This window comes from Coenobita brevimanus, chromosome 24, assembly GCF_032717465.1.
Source record: "Coenobita brevimanus isolate Jiangsu-jjx chromosome 24, ASM3271746v2, whole genome shotgun sequence".
NCBI classification, from domain to species: Eukaryota; Metazoa; Arthropoda; class Malacostraca; order Decapoda; family Coenobitidae; genus Coenobita; species Coenobita brevimanus.
Genome location: NC_136977.1, coordinates 53,806,828 through 53,827,664, shown reverse-complemented (window position 1 = coordinate 53,827,664; position 20,837 = coordinate 53,806,828). Strand labels below are relative to the sequence as shown.

General features: G+C 42.0%; 1 protein-coding gene across 3 annotated transcripts in view; it reads left to right on the top strand.

The window, feature by feature from the left end:
• The window catches only part of LOC145393507 (tyrosine-protein phosphatase non-receptor type 2-like), a 568,853-nt gene that overhangs the window by 232,892 nt on the left and 315,124 nt on the right, over positions 1 to 20,837 (top strand). For 2 of the 3 annotated variants that reach the window (XM_080267640.1, XM_080267638.1), the window contains exons 5-7: positions 105 to 330; positions 1,383 to 1,544; positions 19,911 to 20,103. In XM_080267640.1, the coding sequence (XP_080123766.1) occupies positions 105 to 330; positions 1,383 to 1,544; positions 19,911 to 20,103 (581 nt within the window). The remainder of the gene's footprint in view (positions 1 to 104; positions 331 to 1,382; positions 1,545 to 19,910; positions 20,104 to 20,837) is intronic. The other variant, XM_080267639.1, reaches the window with a different exon arrangement.

Below are 20,837 nucleotides of genomic sequence, written 5' to 3'. Positions count from 1 at the left end.
CTTCAGTATAACTACTCAGAAACAATTCTAGAATCATTATTCATGTTGCAAACAATAGTGAGATAAATTATCTTATATACATTCCCCCCCCCCTCAATCTCCAGATTAACACATATAGCATCAAAAGACAGTCGCCATGTCCTACATTTCCACTATACAACCTGGCCTGATTTTGGAGTTCCTCAGTCCCCTGAAGCTTTCTACAAGTTCCTAAATGTTGTAAGAGCGAGTGGTGTCTTAGAACCAGATGTTGGCCCAGCCGTCGTACACTGCTCTGCTGGAATTGGCCGCTCAGGGACTTTCTGCCTTGTGGATACAATTCTTATGATGGTAAGATTTATAGTGTACTGACACAGTATGTACTGAAGATACAGATCACTCTTATGTAAAGATCCTTTACATTGGACAAACTGAATTGCAGTAGACTTTCAGTTGGCTTCTGTGAAGATAATTTTCATTTGTCTTAACCAGTCAGCTAAGTTTCATGTGCAGGAATATGTATAAGGACATCAGTGTGGCCATTGTTTGGCTCTAGTATGGCAAATACCATGTGGTACTCCAGATTTTTTTCTCTTACTTTAAACAGAGCTTCAGAACTTTAACCTTTTCTTACAGCTTGTACGGTGTGCAGATTGATGCTACATGGTCATGAAAGTTCTCAAATTGATTTTGTGTGTGTGTATTTACCTACGGTATTTGTATTTTACCCTTTCCTTGGGGGAAGCAGCCTAGGTATATAGATAGATAGATAGTAGTATACAGGAATTGAGTTAGGCTCGTGTTGGGGCATTGATGAGGTATGGATTTCTGTAAGTTGCTAGTTAATGGTCAAATGATTAATATAGGTTTATTCATTTATGGAGATTATTCCTAACCTCTTGATCAAGACCATCTTTCTTAAATTGAATGAAGCTGTGTATTGTTAGAGTCAAAAAAAAAAAAAAAAAAAAAAAAAAAGTCCTCAGGCAGAAAGGATTTGTGATGAGTGAATTGAGATGTGATCCATTTTTGCTTATTACTGTCATGATAGCTCTTGTACAGTTTTGTTGTCATGTATTGTGTTGCATAATTATACCCAAGCCATTTATCATAGTTGGGAGTAAGGGTATGATAATGATAACAGTAATACAGTACAAACTTTTGTTGAACACAATACCTCAACACAGCAGTCACTGGTATCAGTGAATCAAAGTACAGTAAATTATTTCTATAAGTAGCCCTTTTTTTTTCCTCTTCTTCTTTTTCTTTTCCTTTTTTAAGTCCACCATGAATTGCAGGAAAAATTACTTGTATTGCAAAATGAGATTTGTAATGTTAAAGATTATAATGAAAGTAATGTTCTTAAGTAATCTTGCTGTTATTAAATTTTGTCTTTCTTTCAGCTTTCCAAAGGTTTGTGTGATAATGGCCAGGGTAAGGTTGTGGATATCTTACTAGACATGAGGAAGCAACGAATGGGTTTGATCCAGACACATGATCAACTGAGATTCTCATATCAAGCCATAGTTTATGGGGCACGCAAGCTAGCTGAAGCAAATGGCAAGGTAAGGTTTTGTATTTCTGAGTACCAATAAAATTTTCAGATTAGTTGATCTTTATATTGATTTTGGTGACATACAGTAGGCATGGAAAGTTTAGACACATGCTAATAATAGCATATCATTATACAGTGGGATGAAGAGCTTTTACCCTTTACTCTGGTACATGAGACTGTTCATCTTCCATTTGAGGCAATTCAGCAGTCATCAAGAGACACTGTCAGCAAGGCTGTGCAGAAGAGAAGGTTCCAAATAGGACCATACTGCCTTAACTCCAGGAATGCAACTGACTGCACATCACTTTATGTCCACTGGATGTATGTGACTTACATCAGCTGAGTCAGATTTAAAAATTTGATTTTCAGCCTACAAAATTTAAATTTCCACACCTTTTTGTGTGAAAAGTTGAAATGGTGATGAAATAGATTATGTGGTGACTTCAGGAGCTTTCTCTTTAGTCACTCCCTACTCATTTCTTCTCTCTTGTCTAAGTCTTATTTTTTAATGCTGTCCCTCCCCCCAAAAAAAATAAATAAATAAACACTAACCCTGACTACATTACCTTACACATTGACTTAAAAATTATTTTACCCATATTTTAAACCATGCTCTTTTATCTCATCATACTAAAAAAAAACTATGAAAGTAACAGTTTAGTATTATTTCATCACTGCACAGAAACCCTGAAACTTAACTATGCTATAACTAATCTGTCTGTTGTCAGATGCCTTAATCCCATAAGGGGTGACCACAGACAAATTGCTTCCATGTTGCCCCGTCTCCTGCTATTTCACTGCCCTCAACCCAGCTCACACCCTCCTCTCTCATATACCTCGCCACTCCATCCCTCTATCTCATCCTCAGCCTCTTCCTCCCTCTCCCCCCCTCCACCTCACTCACATTCACTCTCCTTGTTAGTCTCTCACTCTCTATCCTCTTCATATGCATATGGACAAACCACCTCAAAGTATTTTTCCCAATGCTTTCTATCACATCCACATCTACACCACAATGCTCCTTCATTTCCTCATTTATCAGTCTGTCTGTCCATAGAACTCCACATGCTCCTCTCAAATAACTCATTTCCATTGCTCCCACTCTTGACCTGTGTCATTCCAACAAGGCTCAAGCTTTGCTTCCATACATTAGGGTTGGTATCATAATACTATCATTGAGCAGCTTTTATACTTCTATGTGCACCTTCCTATTTCTTATCACTGCTTTCAAAGAAAGAGCAACCATACTTCCCTGTTCTGCTTTTTCAAGCACTTCATCCTCCAAACTTCCATCCTTACTCATCACACTACCCAAGTACTTAAGTCCAACCACATTTTTCATTTCCTCAACATCCAACCTTACTGTATCTTCAGTGGCTTCATTGCTCTCGAAGACCATAACTTTGCTCTTCCCTACATTCACCTTTAGATTCTGATTCTTACAAACTCTCCCAGATTCATTCATCAATCTTTGCAACTCCTCTTTGTCTTTGCTTAGCAGTATAGTATCATCTGCAAGCAACAGTACATGAAGTTTCCAAAAGCTGCCCTCACTTATTAGGGCTGTTCCAACATCTGCTGCCCTACCTTGTATCTCATTATTTAACTCCATCCACATACAGATTGAACAGCCATGGAGACAGTACACATTTCTGTTTCAGTCCAACATTCAGATAGAAAAATTCACTCAGTTCATCATCCACACATCCACACTCACTGCAGCCATAGCGCCCTCATACATGCTGGTCACCGCATTCAACAGCTTTCCATTGATACCACATATTTTTAATATTTTCCACATTCCTTGTCTATCAACTCTGTAATTTGTATTCTCCAATGCCATGAAGGCCACATATAACATCTTTCCCTTCTCTAGAAGCTTTTCCAATAATGACCTAAGGATGAATATCTGATCTACATGGCTTCTTCCCTTACTAAAACCTCCCTGTTCTTCTCCGAACTAATTACTCAGTTATTTCCCTAACTTTGTCAGTGAGTATCCTACCATATACTTTTCTTGTTATCCTAAGAAGACAAATGCCTTTATGATTATCACACACATATCTTTTTCCCTTTTTCCTTTGTACAGAGGAATAATTATACCTGACTTCCAGTCCTCCGGGACTCCACCTTCCTCCCAGGCCAATCTGCACATATTCCATATCCATTCTGCTACAAACTCTCCCCCATGCTTCAGTATTTCACCACACACTCTATCAATTCCTGGGGCTTTCCCCATTTAGACATTCTCCATTGCATTAACTATTTCCATCCTAAAGGTCACTTCCTCCCTTCTCACCTCCCTCCTTCTTCCAGCCGTTCCCCAGCCACGTATACATGCATTACTTTCATTCTCTATGTTTAACAGTTCATTAAGGTGATCTCCCCATCTGCTCTTTTTTTCTCCCTTCTCTGCTATCAGTCTACCATTTTTACCTTTCACTCTCCTACTAACTTTTTTATTCACCCTGCTTAACTCTCTTTGTTCCTCTTTCCAGAATGTTTTTGTACATTCCCTCCACTTTACACTCAGATCCCTTCCAAATTGCTCCTCCACTCTCTTCTTACTCTCTCTTACGAATCTTTTCACCTCTCTCTTCATGTCTACATACTGTAACTCTCTCATCTGTTTCTCTACTCCATGTCTGTGCTTCCCATCCACTCATCCACTCACTTTATACTGCACTTTCTTCTTTTGTGCCACAGCTTGTCTCACCTCTTCATTCCACCATGCTGTTCCTTGCACCCCCTTATGTCTTCTCTTCACTCTACACACCATCTCACCCCCTTATGTCTTCTCTTCACCCCACACACCATCTCACATGCTGCACAGATTTTTATTGTGAATATGTAACACAGTTTCCACCTCCCCCATCTCCTCCAAATCATATATACCCAATTGCTTCTCCAGTTCTCTATTCTACCTTTTTTCATCCTCTTGCAACCTTTCTACCCACCTTGTATGGACTACTTCCTTCTGTCTTTCGCTCCTGTTCACCCATAGCATTTGTACCATGACTTTGACCACCACCAAGTGAGATGTTGGCTATGTATTAGACATACCCATTCATCAGCATATTCTCACTTATATCATGGGATAATACTGTTTTTTTACAACATTAGAAAGCTATTGTTTTATTGCGGTTGACAGGGTTTGCAAGAAATTCAATTACCGCAGTTTTGGGGTTACGGTAATTACCTCTTCCAACTTAGGAATAAATGAGATTTCCCTGTCACATAGGCATTCTTTCATTATGCTCTTTAAGTACAATTACCCAAAGAAATGACAGCAGAGTTTCCAGAAGTTTTTGCTTATGTAATAATATATATAATTCTTTTTGTATCATCTTAAAATAAAAATTAATTTGTGTAATTGTATTGGAAAAGTCATCAAAGGCTAAAATTGATGTTCATTTCAAATTTTAAAGAAAGAGTTTACTAGTTATGATGATAAGAAATCATGAGATGAAACTGCTTGAAACTTAAGAATTATCACTTAGAGGCAGTCATGATTAATTTGCGGAGTTGAAATGTATTATGGACAAAACCTGATGAATAGACTAACACTAAAATGATGTAGAAATAAATCCATCCATCCATACATCATCCAATCCTCTGTTGCCCCATGAGGAGTGTAGAAGCCCAGGGCTAGGCAAGTTGTTCCTGATATTTAAGGTGAGAGTTACCACTCATCCCTGAGTGGCATTACATGAGCAGTGAACCCCAACCACTCCATGGATAAAAACCTGTGCTGGCTCCGTCCGATTGGAGCGCCTTAATTACCCACTAAACCACGAGATGTCATAATTTGGTTATGTGGTTACCACCCAGCATAGTAAATGGTTTCCTGGTGTACAGGAAACCATTTGGTTTGTCACTCAGTATAGAGTAACCGATTGGCAAAGGGAAGAGGAAAGAATGATGGAAGAGGGAGTGTAAAGTCACCCTTAAGTAGAAGGAAGAGGAAAGAATGAAGGAAAGAAAGAAGTGGAAGGAAGGAAGAGAGGAAAGGGCAGACACCCAAAGCAGCACTACATCGAGCGAGTGGATGGTGGGTAGCCCCCACCTACCACCATGTAGAAGTAAATACTATTAAAATAAAGATCCATCCATCATCCAATCCTATGTTGCCCCATGAGGATTGTAGGAGCCCGGGGCTAGGCAAGTTGATCCTGACATTTAAGATGAGAGTGACCAGCCTCACTCATCCCTGAGTGGCAATATGTGAGCAGTAAACTCCAACCACCCTTTGGATATACAGTCACCTCTTACAAAACGTGTGAATAATGTTCCTGGCAGGGCCCGCTTTATGAAAATTCCACGTTATACAGCCATATGTTTACATGTTAAAGGGTTTCATGGTACCCAAGCCAGTCCCCAACTTCACCTTTTGGGGCAGTTTTCAGGGTTTTTCCCGGGACATGTACCTACCTAAAAATGACTTCAGTACCCACAAACACTGGAGGATTCCTCAACTTGAATTGAAGAGTTTGTGTGTGTTTATAGAGTCAATTGGAACTTCTGCCCTCTCCCGTCAGTTGCAGTACATGACCAAGTACCTTGCCATTATAACAAGCGCTGGGGCAGACGAATAGTTGACTCGTTGACTTGGCACTTTCTGGCGATGGTACAATTACGTTCTCCTCTCTCTTTCCACTTGATCACGTCAAGCTTCTGCTTGACTCGAGTGGAACAGGAATCAGGGTTGCCAACTCACATTTTCAAATGTCTCTATGCTCGTGCCTAAAAGCCACTAAAATGTCGCTAACCATTCTATCAAAAGTCGCTAATATTACTCCTCCCCTTCCACCCCACATGTTTTAATCAAGTTATAGCATTTTTTTCTGCACAATATTGACGAAAAAGGTCAATATTAATCAATAGGTCAAACATAGCCAGAGTGGTGATTTCAACGCCAAGTCGTCGGCCTGGCATGTCAACAACCCTGACACAGACAGAGGGCTGGTACTACAATCCCAGACAGATCATCTTTTCATACTGAACAATCTAGACCAAAATACCCATATCGCACACCAAGCCCTTTTCCTCCCATCATCTCCAGACATCACCTTCTGCTCCCCAAACCTCGCCCCCACTACTTCATGGAGAGTGGTCAAAACCCTAGGTTCTGTACACCTCCCAGTCATCATCACTACCAAAACCAGAATCACCCCAGCTGGCCACAATCACACATACACTAATTATAAGAGAGCCAACTGGGAGGCCTTTGTAACTGAAGCAGAACAACATTTCGAAACACTAAACAGTACACCCATCACAAACATCAACACCACTGTGCACACTTTCAATACAATTATACAAAACACACGCAAAAGACACATCCCCAGAGGCAACAGAAAGAGACACAACCCCAACTTCACACCAGAAATTCAATGCCTCATCAGACAACGGGACACACTGCGACACTCCCCAACACCCCATACACAAGACAGCATACAACTAATACAAGAACTGAACACTCAAATAAACAATAAAATATCAGAACAGCAAACACTAAACTGGAAAAATTACCTCCAAACACTTGACCACAAAACAAACATCAGCAAACTCTACAAAACACTAAACAGCATCACACCTTCCAACAGCAACACCACACAATCACACGCTGCCATCACAACAACAGACACCATACCCTCAAACAAACAACAGGCAAATACTCTCATCATTTACTTTTCACAAGTCAGCCATCTAACCCCCCATCCAGAAGACCGACGTTTCATCAGACGTAAGAGACAGTTCCCTACAGACCCAGACTGTGCACCTCCCACTTACAACCAGACAAAGCTCATCATTAACAACCTCAAGCACTCATCTGCCTGTGGACCAGACAACATAAGCAACATTCACCTTAGCCCTAGAATACATACGCTAATTTTACTGCATCTTAATACATAACGCTGGGTTTGATAAACCCATTTTTCGGAAAGTCATACACCTATGTGAAAATCCAAATTTAATAAAACCAAGTACATATATAAAAAATACAAGCTTTGTACTTTCACTTGAACCTTATGTAAATGAATTTGTATGATATCTTAAAGGTTAAGTGGTAACTTGAAAAAAAGTATCAAAAATGGAGAAAAATTCTGATGTAATAATAATAATAATAATAATAATCATCATCATCTGGCCTTTTGTTTCTCAAAAGCGCCAGTTCTTCCCTTTGGGAATTCACTAGCGCTCGACACACATACATTATTTTTACAATTACGAGAATTGTGACGTTTCTTGTATATAATACAAGCTACATCATATATACATGAAAGTGGCAATAATTAAACCCTATAATCATCCATCATAGTACCTCTCTCCAGGTCATAGCATTTTGAAAAAAGAAAGGCTTTCAGCTGTCACTTAAAGGATTCAACTGTAGAGAGTTGTCTTATGGACATTGGCGATCTGTTATATAATCTAGGGGCTCTATATGCAAAAGAACGATCAGAGAAAGATGACTGGTGAATGGCTCCTGGCTCATCAAGACGCAAGGAATCATCTTCACTGCGTAACATCACACCCGGGCGTGTCGATGGGAGTTTTAACAATTCAGCAAGATACTTCGGTTCACCAGACTTAAGAATCTTGAATGCAATAAGACACAGTTTAAATTCAATTCTAGCCTTTACTGGTAACCAATGCAACTCAATCAGAAACGGGGTAGTTGAGGTTCTCGGGGGGAGACCAAAGATAAGCCGTTTCGCCCTGTTCAACACAGACTTAACTTTTGTTAGTATATTATTTGGAAGACCAACCCACAGTGAATTACAATAAACAACACGAGACAAGACCACTGCATGGACCAGTGTTAAGAGGCACCGTCTGTTCAGGAATTTTCTCACAGAGTGCAGATTTCTGATATGCAAGTTACACCCTCTTACAACCTGATTAATATGTTCTTTGTAATTTAACTTAGAATTAAAATAAACACCCAAATTTCGAACAGAACTGACTGGATGCAGCTGTGACACGTCAGTGTTCAAAGCCAGGGCATTGTCAGTGTCATCACCCCATCTGTTTCCTCTGATGATGATGATCTCAGTTTTACCATCATTCAGCTTAAGTTTCCTCTTAGCCATCCAAATCTTAATATCAGACATTAGAGATTCAAACTTTGTCTTAGTATCATTGATATCTGACATCATAACATAGAGCTGGGTGTCATCAGCATAAAAATGATAGGACACATCATGAGCATCAAGAAGAGACGATAAACTACTTGTGTAGATAGTAAATAGAATTGGACCCAAAACTGATCCTTGAGGGACTCCAAATAGTAGAGGAGCAGAATCAGAGCTAGCGTAATCAACAACCACTCTCTGAGATCTGTCCTACAGATATGACTTAAGGAGCAAAATGACACTATCACGAACGCCATAAAAATACAGATCATCCAACAATAGTTTATGATCTACTGTATCAAAAGCTGCAGACAGATCCAACAGAACTAGGAGAGAGGACATCCCACTACAAGTGTTTGCCACCAAGTCACTCTGAATCCTTGTTAGTGCAGTTTCAGTTGATTGGTGTTTTCTGTATGCTGATTGAACAACAGGAACAACTCTGTTGTGTTCCAGTAGTGGTAAGAGTTGATCGAGTATGGCCCGCTCAATAATCTTGGATAAAAAAGACAGGTTAGAGACATGACGAGGCCAGGTTTCTTAATTAGGGGCCTAAGCAAAGCACGTTTCTCTTACTGCACAAAATTACTTTCTAAGAAGCATCTATTTATTATGTTACAGATAAAGTCTGCAGCATGCTCATACACATCAGGCAGTTGTGACATGTTACATGGATCGAGTGAGCAAAATGTTTTATTAAGTTCTGTGATGTAACATTTGACTTTGTTTACATCCAGCAGATGAAATGTTGAAAGCAAATGATCCCCGGTGCACCGTGGCTGGAAGTCAACTGAGTACGCTTCACTAGGAGAACTGCTGTCTAAATCACTTCTTATGTGAAATATCTTACTTGTAAAAAATGAAGCAAAATCAGAAACCAATTGGGCATCAGATACAGAAGTTGATTTGACAATTACATTCCTCCAACTAACCAAATTGTTCACAACTGCAGACAGTTTTTTTTTATCACCACCACATGAATCAACTTTATTTTGATAATACCTAGCCTTTTGGGCTTTAACAGTGTGAACGACTGCTCTTCTCGCAAAAACATAACGCAAATGAGTTACTTCGGTCCTCTGCAAGCGCCACTCACGTTCTGCCCTTCTACGTTGTCTACGCAAAGAATTAATGGATGGACCATACCACGGAGAATTATCATGTACAGCGATTGATTTTACTACCTCAGGACAATAATGGTCAAAAATTGACCTGAGTTCGTTGTTGTAAATATCAACCAATTCACCAGAAGAAAGACTTGAAGAATCGATGGAGTTTAAACGTTGATCAATTTCAAAACACATCAACTGGCGGTCAACATTGTTGTAATTTTTGAACCTGATGACCTTTTTATATGAAGGGGATTTCGGGACATCAAAACTAAGAGTGATCAGAGATGAGGGGGTCAAATGAGTCAACCTCCACATCTGATACGCACCTGCAACCAACGGGACAAGATCAAGTCAAGGACATGTCCTGAGACATGAGTTGGATTACTCACATGATTGAAAAAATTGTTCTGGGTGATCAACTCAAGGAATTCTGAAGAAAATGGTTTTGACTCTTGACTGTCAACCCAATAATTGAAATCACCACAAACAAGAAGTCCTCCAGGTTTAATAGAAAACCCTTCAAGAAACTGCCCAAACTCCTCCATAAAACCTCGATCTCTGCCCGGATGACCTGGTCAATAGACAATTGCAATTCTAATGGTATTCTGATGGAAATTTATTAATACTTCCATAAATTCAAATGATGATGGGGTCAGGTCTGAGTCAATGAGAGAAACGTTTGCAAGTGCTGCCGAGTAGATGAGTGCTACACCTTCTCCTGGATAGTCAGCAGTAGGCCTGGGAATACTAATAATAGAATGTGTCTTAGGCAAAGCATTACGAATAATGTCGATATCAGACTCACACATCCAGGTTTCAGTCAAGCACAATATGTCAAGCTCGTGCTGATTTAGGGTTTCATTAATATAGTCTATCTTATTTTACCGATGGAACAAATATTTAAAAGACCCATCCTTAACTGGTTCAAGAGGGACGTAGTCAGTTTTTTGAATGGTCAAAATTGGTGTTTTCAATCAATCTATTCCTATGAGAAATCATAATTGGACATTCTCTACTTGATGCAAAATGGGCAGCTGCCTGTGACTTTGAATTAGCATCTTGATGTCTTAAAGAGGAGCAGTTGATGCATTTGGGAGAATTTCTGTTACTACAGTCCTTAGATTTATGGGCTTCAGCACAAAAGATGCATTTAGGTTCATCACTTTTCCTAGAACATCTCTCAAATGTATGACCAAAGCCTTGACAGTGATGACACTGTGTAACCCAGAATCTATCGAAAGCGCGGCATCTTGTAAGATCCACATAGATGTAATTGCCCTGTTCTACGATGGAGGCTCTCACCTCTGGCGACATCTTCAAGACATCAGTTTTGGTGTCATTCCTTGTCCTTGTGAACAGAAGGTTGAGGGTTCAACCTCGATCAACGAGCATCTTGATTTTATTGTTTTTTCTCAGAATATTTGGGATGATGTCAGAGTCATCCAAGGAAGAGGAAAGGCCTGTCACGGTCATTTTAGGCAACATTTTCTTTGGCAATGATATGCAAAAAGTGCCCTCAGAGCCAAAATGATCAGTCAGCACCCCAGTTGCTTCACCCTTGGCCTCAGCTGACGGAAACTTCATTACCAGCCCACCAGCCTTGGTCTTAAGGCAGCTATCAACCGGTACCGAGTTAAGTATGCCTCTGATGTCTACTGGTCCCATCTGATTTGTCAGGGCACCAGTGCCACTCTCTGGTTTCACAATCAGTACATGCTGACTATGAATGGCTTTTTTCTGGCCATGAGCACTGATCTCAATCACGCCCCCAGGCAGATCCTTCCCTACCCCCACGAGAGACCCGCGAACAGCATCTGCAAATGACTTGGCCTGATCTTGCGTGACCGCCATGGGTGATGAGACCTTGGTCTCTAGTGCCTCCAGTCTATTTGATATGTCTCTGATTGCTTGAAAGATCTACCCAATAACTTTATCTTCAAACTCCTTCTTGGTACTACTTCCTCCACCAGCCAAGACCTCGTCTGCTGGTGCAACACACTGGCTACACAGCCAGCGAAAGTCCAGCTGGTGGCTCCTCTTCATGAATGGATAGTCGCCTGCATCCAAATTTTCACAAGCTGTGTGAATCCACTTGCTGCAGTAGGCGCACTTCAGTGCTTGTGCACTTTTTGCTGCTGACCTACTGCAGCGAGGGCACTGGTGTTGTTTACTCATGATGGGGGAGAACAAAAAAACAAACAAAATGACAACAACAGCAAAACGTATATACAATACTACCCAGGATAAACCCGGGTAGCGCCGCCCCCGTTTGTGTCACCCTAATTTAGGAGAGAAAAAAAGAAAACCGAAAGGAAAAAAAGCACAAAAAACAGAAATGGAAAAAAAACAAAAAAACAGAGTGTTTGCGAGGTCACCACGAGCAGGTGGGGTACGACTTGACTACCCTTCCAGGAAAGGTAACCCAAACGGAGGTGCCGCAAAAGTGCTGAGATGGTATTGAAACTTTTCCCAATTCGAGCTTTACAGCAGCAGCAAATACGTCACTTAGGCAAGACCTCATTGGTTACGATACTGCCAATGCACAAAGCAGTGTAACTAAAAAAAAATATGTGGAAAATTTGAAACAGGAGCTGCGGACTTCTGCACTTGCACACACACTCCTGGGTCATGGGCGCTGCAGCACATGGCACTCTAATCCTTACAGACTCACGGTGGGCCGTGGTAGAGGTAGACAAAAAATGGGGTATTTTTTTTAGAGTAAAAAAATGGAGTACGAAGATTGGCAATTTTTCATGCAATCCCAGACCCTTGATATTGAACACTACATGGTATTTGGACCTATCTAAGGCTTTACCCAGTGATTTTGACCACCCGCCCACCCCCACAACCTTGTATTAAGGGGTAACTAAGATAGAACTTACAATTATCAGGAAATGTCATTTCTTGAGTAGTGAATGTTATTATTTTACTACTGAAACCTCATAATTGCAAAACACAGTGGTATGCAATCCAAAATAGTTGCTATTTGTCATTTGTGGTGTATTTATGGCCGTGAGAAAAATAATTTGTTCGAATTTTCCTTGACAATTCTCAAAATCATGAGCACTTACTTGGACTCACAAACAATCACCACAGACAGGGTAATAATGCCCCTGGCAGACAGCATTCTGACATTTGGTGCACCGGAAGCATGTCTTCCTGTCAGTCCGAACAGGGCACTCCCGGCACTGGACAGGTGGACTCTGATTCTTAGCACCCAGTGGTGTTCATTATTTTATCAAGTTCTTCATCACGCAAAAAATGGTGGGCCATGATTTCACAGTTCACAAAGAAATATCTGTGTTCTAAGAAATATTCACTTCCTGCAAGGAAAAGCACTTTAGAAATCATACTCAAACTACTTGCTGGATATGACAAACTCTATGTCACATATGTACGGGAGTCATACAATGGGTGTAAGATACCCAGGGGCGCCGATATGGAAATTTCCTTCGAAGAGAGCGGAGCAACACTACCTCTCCCTACTAGGGCAACACGTGGAAGGAGGGTATCTGGGTGCCCAGCCGTCTCAGACAATAACCCACTCGGTGGTCACATGAACTCGCGTACGCGTTGGGTGTGATACGCCCGCGTATGTATTCTAGGGTTACACACCTAGGAACACAAGGCATACAAGCACTCATCAACATATCAAACTACAGCTACTCACACAACATAATACCCAACATCTGGAAGCATGGCAATATCATCACTATCCCTAAACCCAGCAAAGACCCCACGTTACCCTCCTCACATCGCCCCATCACACTCCTCTGCACCCCCTCTAAAGTAACTGAACGGCTGATACTACAACTAGTCACACCTCACATTCCCCTAGCCCAGTCACAACATGGCTTTAGGCCACTACACTCCACAAACACCCTTCTTACAGACCTTACACAGAGAGTTTTCGATGGTATGAATTCAGCTAGGCCACCACACGGAACAGTCCTAATCACACCAGACATTAGCAAAGCTTTTGATGCCATCCTCCGCCACAACCTCTCAAACAAAATACTCAACACAAACATGCACAGTAACACAAAAAGATGGCTGGCAGACTATTTAGCAGGCCGATGTGCACACGTAACATTTGCTGGTCTGTCTTCTAACATCAGAAACTTCACAAACGGCGTCTCCCAAGGATCTGTTTTGTCCCCTACACGTACCCACACCCCACACACCACAGATACACATAGCTTCCTATGTAGATGATATAACACTTACATGTACACACCAAAATGCAAACACAGCTGCACACATCATTCAACCTTACCTCAACACACTACACGAATGGTTGACCACAAACAGGCTCAAAATAGCCCCAGCCAAATCTACAGTGACTCTTCTCACAAACTGGACAGCAGAACACAGTCACATCCCACACCTCACCATAAATAACACTCCCCAACCACACACACACACACACACACCCAAAATCCTTGGTGTAACATACAATACATCAATGTCATTGAAACAACACATCACAAACATTAAAAATAAAATAACACCAAGACTCAATGCTTTGAGGTCACTTGCCCATACAACATTTGGACACAACAAAGAAACCACCACCACAGTATACAAACAATACATACGTTCAGTGATGAATTATGCAAGCCCTGCCTGAGCTTCTAACCTCACCAGAACACACTACAACACTCTACAGACCATACAGAACAAAGCCCTACAAATAATCACAGGCTGCACAGCTACTACACCCACAGACCACCTACATCAAGAAACCAAAGTCTTCAAAGTCAAGGATCACCTAGACATGAGAGGCACCCAGTTTCTTTGCTGCAGCCTCCACAAACCCACAACATCCACTACAGTACATGGCAGCACATCCACCCACACCAAGGAACATCAAAACAACACAGCACACGATACCATACACAAATACTGTTATCTCTCCCCCTTCGCCCACCTCAGACCAGCTTCCAGAAGCATATCCACACTCAGATCACTCGCTGCTCCATTCAGTCACTTAAAGACAACACATAGCTGCATGCACGGCCTCCTGACATCCACCCTTCTGAATCCTATCTTCCTCATGAGGACAGGGTCCACCTGGCCAGGCTGAGATGTGGGCACCATCCAGCCCTCTTAAGCTACGAGAAGAGGCTGGATGACTCTGTCGCTGATGCCTGTCCAGGATGCAACACAGCACCCCATACTATTAAGCACATTATGGATGACTGCATTGCACATAATCACCTACACCAACAACACAACATACACTCTTTGAGAGCTCTGTGGGAATGCCTGGTCTCGGCCATGGCCTTCCTAAGGGACTCGGGGCTGTTCGGCCAGACTGCCTAGGGAACAACTACTATTACTACTACAGACAACAAGCAAACACTCTCATCAATCACTTTTCACAAGTCAGCCAACTAAACCCCCATCCCGAAGACCAACATATCATCCAACATAAGAGACAGTTCCCCACAGACCCAGACTATACGCACCTTTCACTTACAACCAGACGAAGCACATCATTATCCACCTCAAGCACTCGTTTGCCTGCGGACCAGACAACATAAGGAACATTCACCTTAAACACCTAGGACCACAAGGCATACAAGCACTCACCAACATATCAAACTACAGCTACTCACACAACAAAATACCCAACATCTGGAAGCATGGCAATATCATCACTATCCCTAAACCCAACAAAGACCTCACTTTACCCTCCTCACATCGCCCCATCACACTCCTCTGCACCCCATCTAAAGTCACTGAACAACTGTTACTATAACTAGTCACACCTCACATTCCCCTAGCCCAGTCACAACATGGCTTTAGGCCACTACACTCCACAAACACCCTTCTTACAGACCTTACACAGAGAGTTTTCGATGGTATGAATTCAGCTAGGCCACCACACAGAACACTCCTAATCACGCTAGACATTAGCAAAGCTTTTGATGCCATCCCCCGCCACAACCTCACAAACAAACTACTCAAAACAAACATGTACAATAACACAAAAAGATGGCTGGCAAACTACTTAGCAGGCAGATGTGCACACATAACGTTTGCTGGTCAGTCTTCTGACATCAGAAACTTCACAAATGGTGTCCCCCAAGGATCTGTTTTGTCCCTTACACTCTTTAACCTATACATGCACGATGTACCCACACACCACAGATACACATAGCTTCCTTTGCAGATGATGTAACACTTACATGTATGCACCAAAATGCAAACACAGCTGCACACATCATTCAATCTTACCTCAACACACTACACGAATGGTTCACCACGAACAGGCTCAAAATAGCCCCAGCCAAATCTACAGTGACCCTTCTCACAAACTGGACAGCAGAACACAGTCACATCCCACACCTCACCATAAACAACACTCCCTACCCCCCCGAAAAAAAAATTCTTGGTTTTACAATACATCAGTGTCATTTAAACAACACATCACAAACATTAAAAATAGAATAACACCAAGACTCAATGCTTTGAGGTCACTTGCCCATACAACATTCGGACACAACAAAGAAACCACCACCACAGTATACAAACAATACATACGTTCAGTGATGAATTATGCAAGCCCTGCCTGGGCTTCTAACCTCATCAAAACACACTACAACACTCTACAAACCATACAGAACAAGGCCCTACAAATAATCACAGGCTGCACAGCTACTACACCCACAGACCACCTACATCAAGAAACCAAAGTCCTCAAAGTCAAGGATCACCTAGACATGAGAGGCACCCAGTTTCTTTCTGCAGCCTCCACAAACCCACAACATCCACTACAGTACATGGCAGCACATCCACCCACACCAAGGAACATCAAAACAACACAGCACACGATACCATACACAAATACTGTTATCTCTCCCCCTTCGCCCACCTCAGACCAGCTTCCAGAAGCATATCCACACTCAGATCACTCTCCGCTCCATTCAGTCACTTAAAGACAACACACAGCTGCATGCACGGCCTCCTGACATCCACCCTTCTGAATCCTATCTTCCTCATGAGGACAGGGTCCGCCTGGCCAGGCTGAGATGTGGGCACCATCCAGCCCTCTTAAGCTACGAGAAGAGGCTGGATGACTCTGTCGCTGATGCCTGTCCAGGATGCAACACATCACCCCATACTATTAAGCACATTATGGAAGACTGCATTGCACACAATCACCTACGCCAACAACAGAACATACACTCTTTGAGAGCTCTGTGGGAAAGCCTGGTCTCGGCCATGGCCTTCCTAAGGGACTCGGGGCTGTTCGGCCAGACTGCCTAGGAAACAACTACTACTACTACTACTACTACATGGCCAGAGTTCCCTCCACTTTTTTTGCTTCATCAAGTTTCTTAAATGGGAGAACTGTGTGTCGCACTCTACTAAAAGGCTCTGCAGCTTTCTTATGTTTGTGTTTTTGTGTTTCTCAAGGTCGCACAGTTTTGCAAAGTACACTTGCATCCATCCATCCATCAGCCAATCCTACGTTGCCCCATGAGGAGCGTAGGAACCTGGGGCTAGGCAAGTTGGTCCTGGTGTTTAAGATGAGAGTGACCAGCCTCACTCATCCCTGAGTGGCATTACATGAGCAATAACCCCAACCATCCCTTGGATATAAACCTTCACTGCCTCAATCCTATTGGAGTGCCGTAATTACCCACTAAACCACCAGGCGCCATAGTTTGGTTATATGGTTACCACCCAGCACAGTAAATGGTTTCCTGGTGTACAGGGAACCATTTGGCTTGTCACTCAGTGTAGAGTCACCTATAGGCAGAAGGAAGAGGAAAGAATGAAGGAAAGAAAGGCAAATGAGGGAGTCTAAAGTCACCCATAGGCATGAGGACGAGGAGAGATTGAAGGAAAGAAAGATACAAGTGGAAGGAAGGAAAGGAGGGAGGACACTTGCAGATTTTACAAAATCCATTTCTCTCATCTCCAGGGATCTTGAGAAGCCAGTTTGTGTACTTTTCATCTTTTAGCCATGCGTTTTTAAATTTCTGCGAATATTGTGGCTTGCCCATTTTTAAGTAAATCCAAACACTTTCTTCTGGGCTCGTAGTAGACTCGTGACTGAGTGCGTCGTGTGCACTGTGTAGGTCTAATATGTACTGAAGTTTCTTAAAGATATGTCCTGTATGGACGCTGGTGCCACTTCTTAAATTAAGTTGAACAGCCTATATTTATTATATTATGCTCATCACAGATCATTAACAGAAAATTGGTTGGCATTTTTTTTCTAAATCCTACCAGATGTACTTGGCACTACTTTAAGTACTAAATCTCATGCATGCATTTAGTACCTAGCAAAATTGGCATAACCTGTGGCTTGGTCTGGGCGAACCGCCAAGAGGCAGGAAGGATCAGGGGATGTGTCATGGGCAGATGCAACGCGCGCTATGACTAAATCTGCCCGCGTTTTGTCTGTTTTTTACCGTGTTTTGACCAGTTGTCTCGCGTAATGACTAAATATTCCATAATTTTTGGCCTCAGGCCGCGTTTTCACTCGTAGCAGCATGGTACGTTCTTTTAAGAAATGGGCAATTTTTCCACCCTCATAATATTTGGGAAAATCGCATTTTGACCATATCTTGGACTCAAAAAAAAAAAAAAAAAAAAAAAAAGAGGGCTGTGCTATGACTGTTTCCGTGCATGAGAGGTGACTATAAACAACTAATATTAATGAGATTCTTTGTTATAACACGAAAGAATTACTTCAACAGATGCATTTCCGTTTTACTGTCTCCGTGGATGGAGGAAGGCGGGAAAACAAAGTAAGTAGGCTATTTAAGATGGGCCATCCACAAGCACGAAGGGAGACATTTGTTGCCAAGAGACAATTACTACACTGCATAAACGACTTCAGATCTTGAATATAAGTTGTTAGCAAAACCTAATTTAGTTTATTTGGTCAGAAAAAAGAAATATGGAAGAATAAGGTTGAAGAAAAATTGTATTTACACTTCCATTATAGGGATTAACTGCATTCAGGATTACCTGTATTGCCAAGTCTAATTAAAAGAAATAATGTTGACTGCGACTTTTATACCTCATAACAGAAAATGTTTTGATACCCCATGGAAAGAATAAAGCAGGAACAATGTTGATAGTATTCACTGAGGGGATAATGAGGGACAAATGTCTCAGTAGGATGGAAGTTTTGGAAGCAATGAAGAAAGTTAAATGGGGATAGCCCCAGGAATTGATGGAGTGTGGTGAAATGCTGAAGCATGGGGGAAGAGATAGTAGTAGAATGGATGTGGACGATGTGCAGGTTGGCCTGGGAGGAAGGTAGAGTCCCGGAGGATTGGAAGTCGGGCATATTTTTTCCCTTGTACAAAGGAAAAGGAGAAAAAGAAGTGTGTGGTAATCTAGGGGCATTTGCCTTCTTAGTGTAATAGGAAAATGATGTGGTAGGATACTTATTGACAGAGTTAGAGAAATAACAGAGGAAGTAGTTGGAGAAGAACAAGAAGGTTTTAGGAAGGGGAAAAGTTGTGTAGATCAGATATTTATTCTTAGATCCTTAGTGGAAAAGTTTCTAGAGAAGGGAAAGAAGTTGTTTGTGGCCATGGATTTGGAGAAAGCATATGACTGGGTGGACAGACAAGTTGATAAACTGGAGAGGGTTCAACGGATCACTACAAGGATGATATCATGCTTAAGGGAACTGACCTACAAGGAGAGATTTGAAAAACTGAAGTTACCATTACTGTATGAGGGAAGGGATAGAGGTGATTTGATCATGATGTTAGAAATGTAAGAGAACTGGAAAGGGTGGATAGAGAGGGGATCTTTTTGTTTTGGGTAATGGAAGAACAAGAGGTAATGACTTCAAGTTGAGGAAAAGTAGATGTCTTAATGATCTTAAAAGGGTCAGTTTCCCGAATAGAAGGATACGTATTTGGAATAACTTAGATAAGGTGGTGATGCAGGCAAAACACATTCAGGTGTTTAAAAGACTAGACTGGATAAATGTAGATATGGAAACAGGGCAACACGAGCTTAACTCAATTCCTGTGTGCCACAAATAGATAAATACACACACACACACACACACACACACACACACAGTTATGTTTTTTAGTTTATTATTAACAATTACCTTGATAAATATGACTGCTTCATTTGTAGCAGGATCCCTATGAAGAGAGCAGTAGTGAAGAGCCATCCTTGGCTGATGAGCCTCCACCTCAACCGCCACCTCGCACAGATTCTCTCACACGTTCCATGATTGAGAGCCAGCTAGCCCAGGTCTTGCAGGATGGAAATGCCTCAGACACAGCCCCTGAGGACACTGAAGAGTATGATGATGACAGCAGAGAAGGTAGGAAAATTTGCATGTATTTATCTCCTTGCATACCTTATCCAGGTTAAATTTACCTGTGAATCACCTTATGAGTAGGAGGCAACTATATCAGCATCATTTAGCCCCTCCGTAGTCATCTATCTATCTATAGCCCAACGCGCTAATCCCGCAAAGGGTGGCTGCAGACAAAATGCCTCCAAGTCGCTCTGTCACCCACCATTTGACTACCCTCCCCCCAACTCACCCCCCCCTCCCTCATATACTTCTCAACTCCATCCCTCCACCTCATCCTCAGTCTACCTCTCCCTCTCCCTCCCTCCACCTCACCTACATACACCCTCTTAGTCAGTCTTTCATTCTCCATTCTCTTCACATGTCCAAACCACCTCAGTGTATTTCTCCTAATCTTCTCAACCACATCCACCCCACAGCGTTCCTTCACTTCTTCATTCGTCAACCTGTCCCTCCACGTCACTCCACATGCTCCTCTCAAGTAACTCATTTCCACTGCTCTCACTCTTGACTTGTTCCCCTCTTGCAAGGTCCATGCCTCGCTTCCATACATCAGGGTAGGGATCACAATACTATCATGCAGTGACTTCTTAACTTCCATACTCACCTCCCTATTTCTCATCACTACTTTCAGTGTACCAACAACCTTCCTTCCCTGCTGTACCCTTTCACGCAGTTCATCCCCCAAAGTTCCATCCTTACTCATCACACTACCCAAGTACTTGAATGCACTCACATTC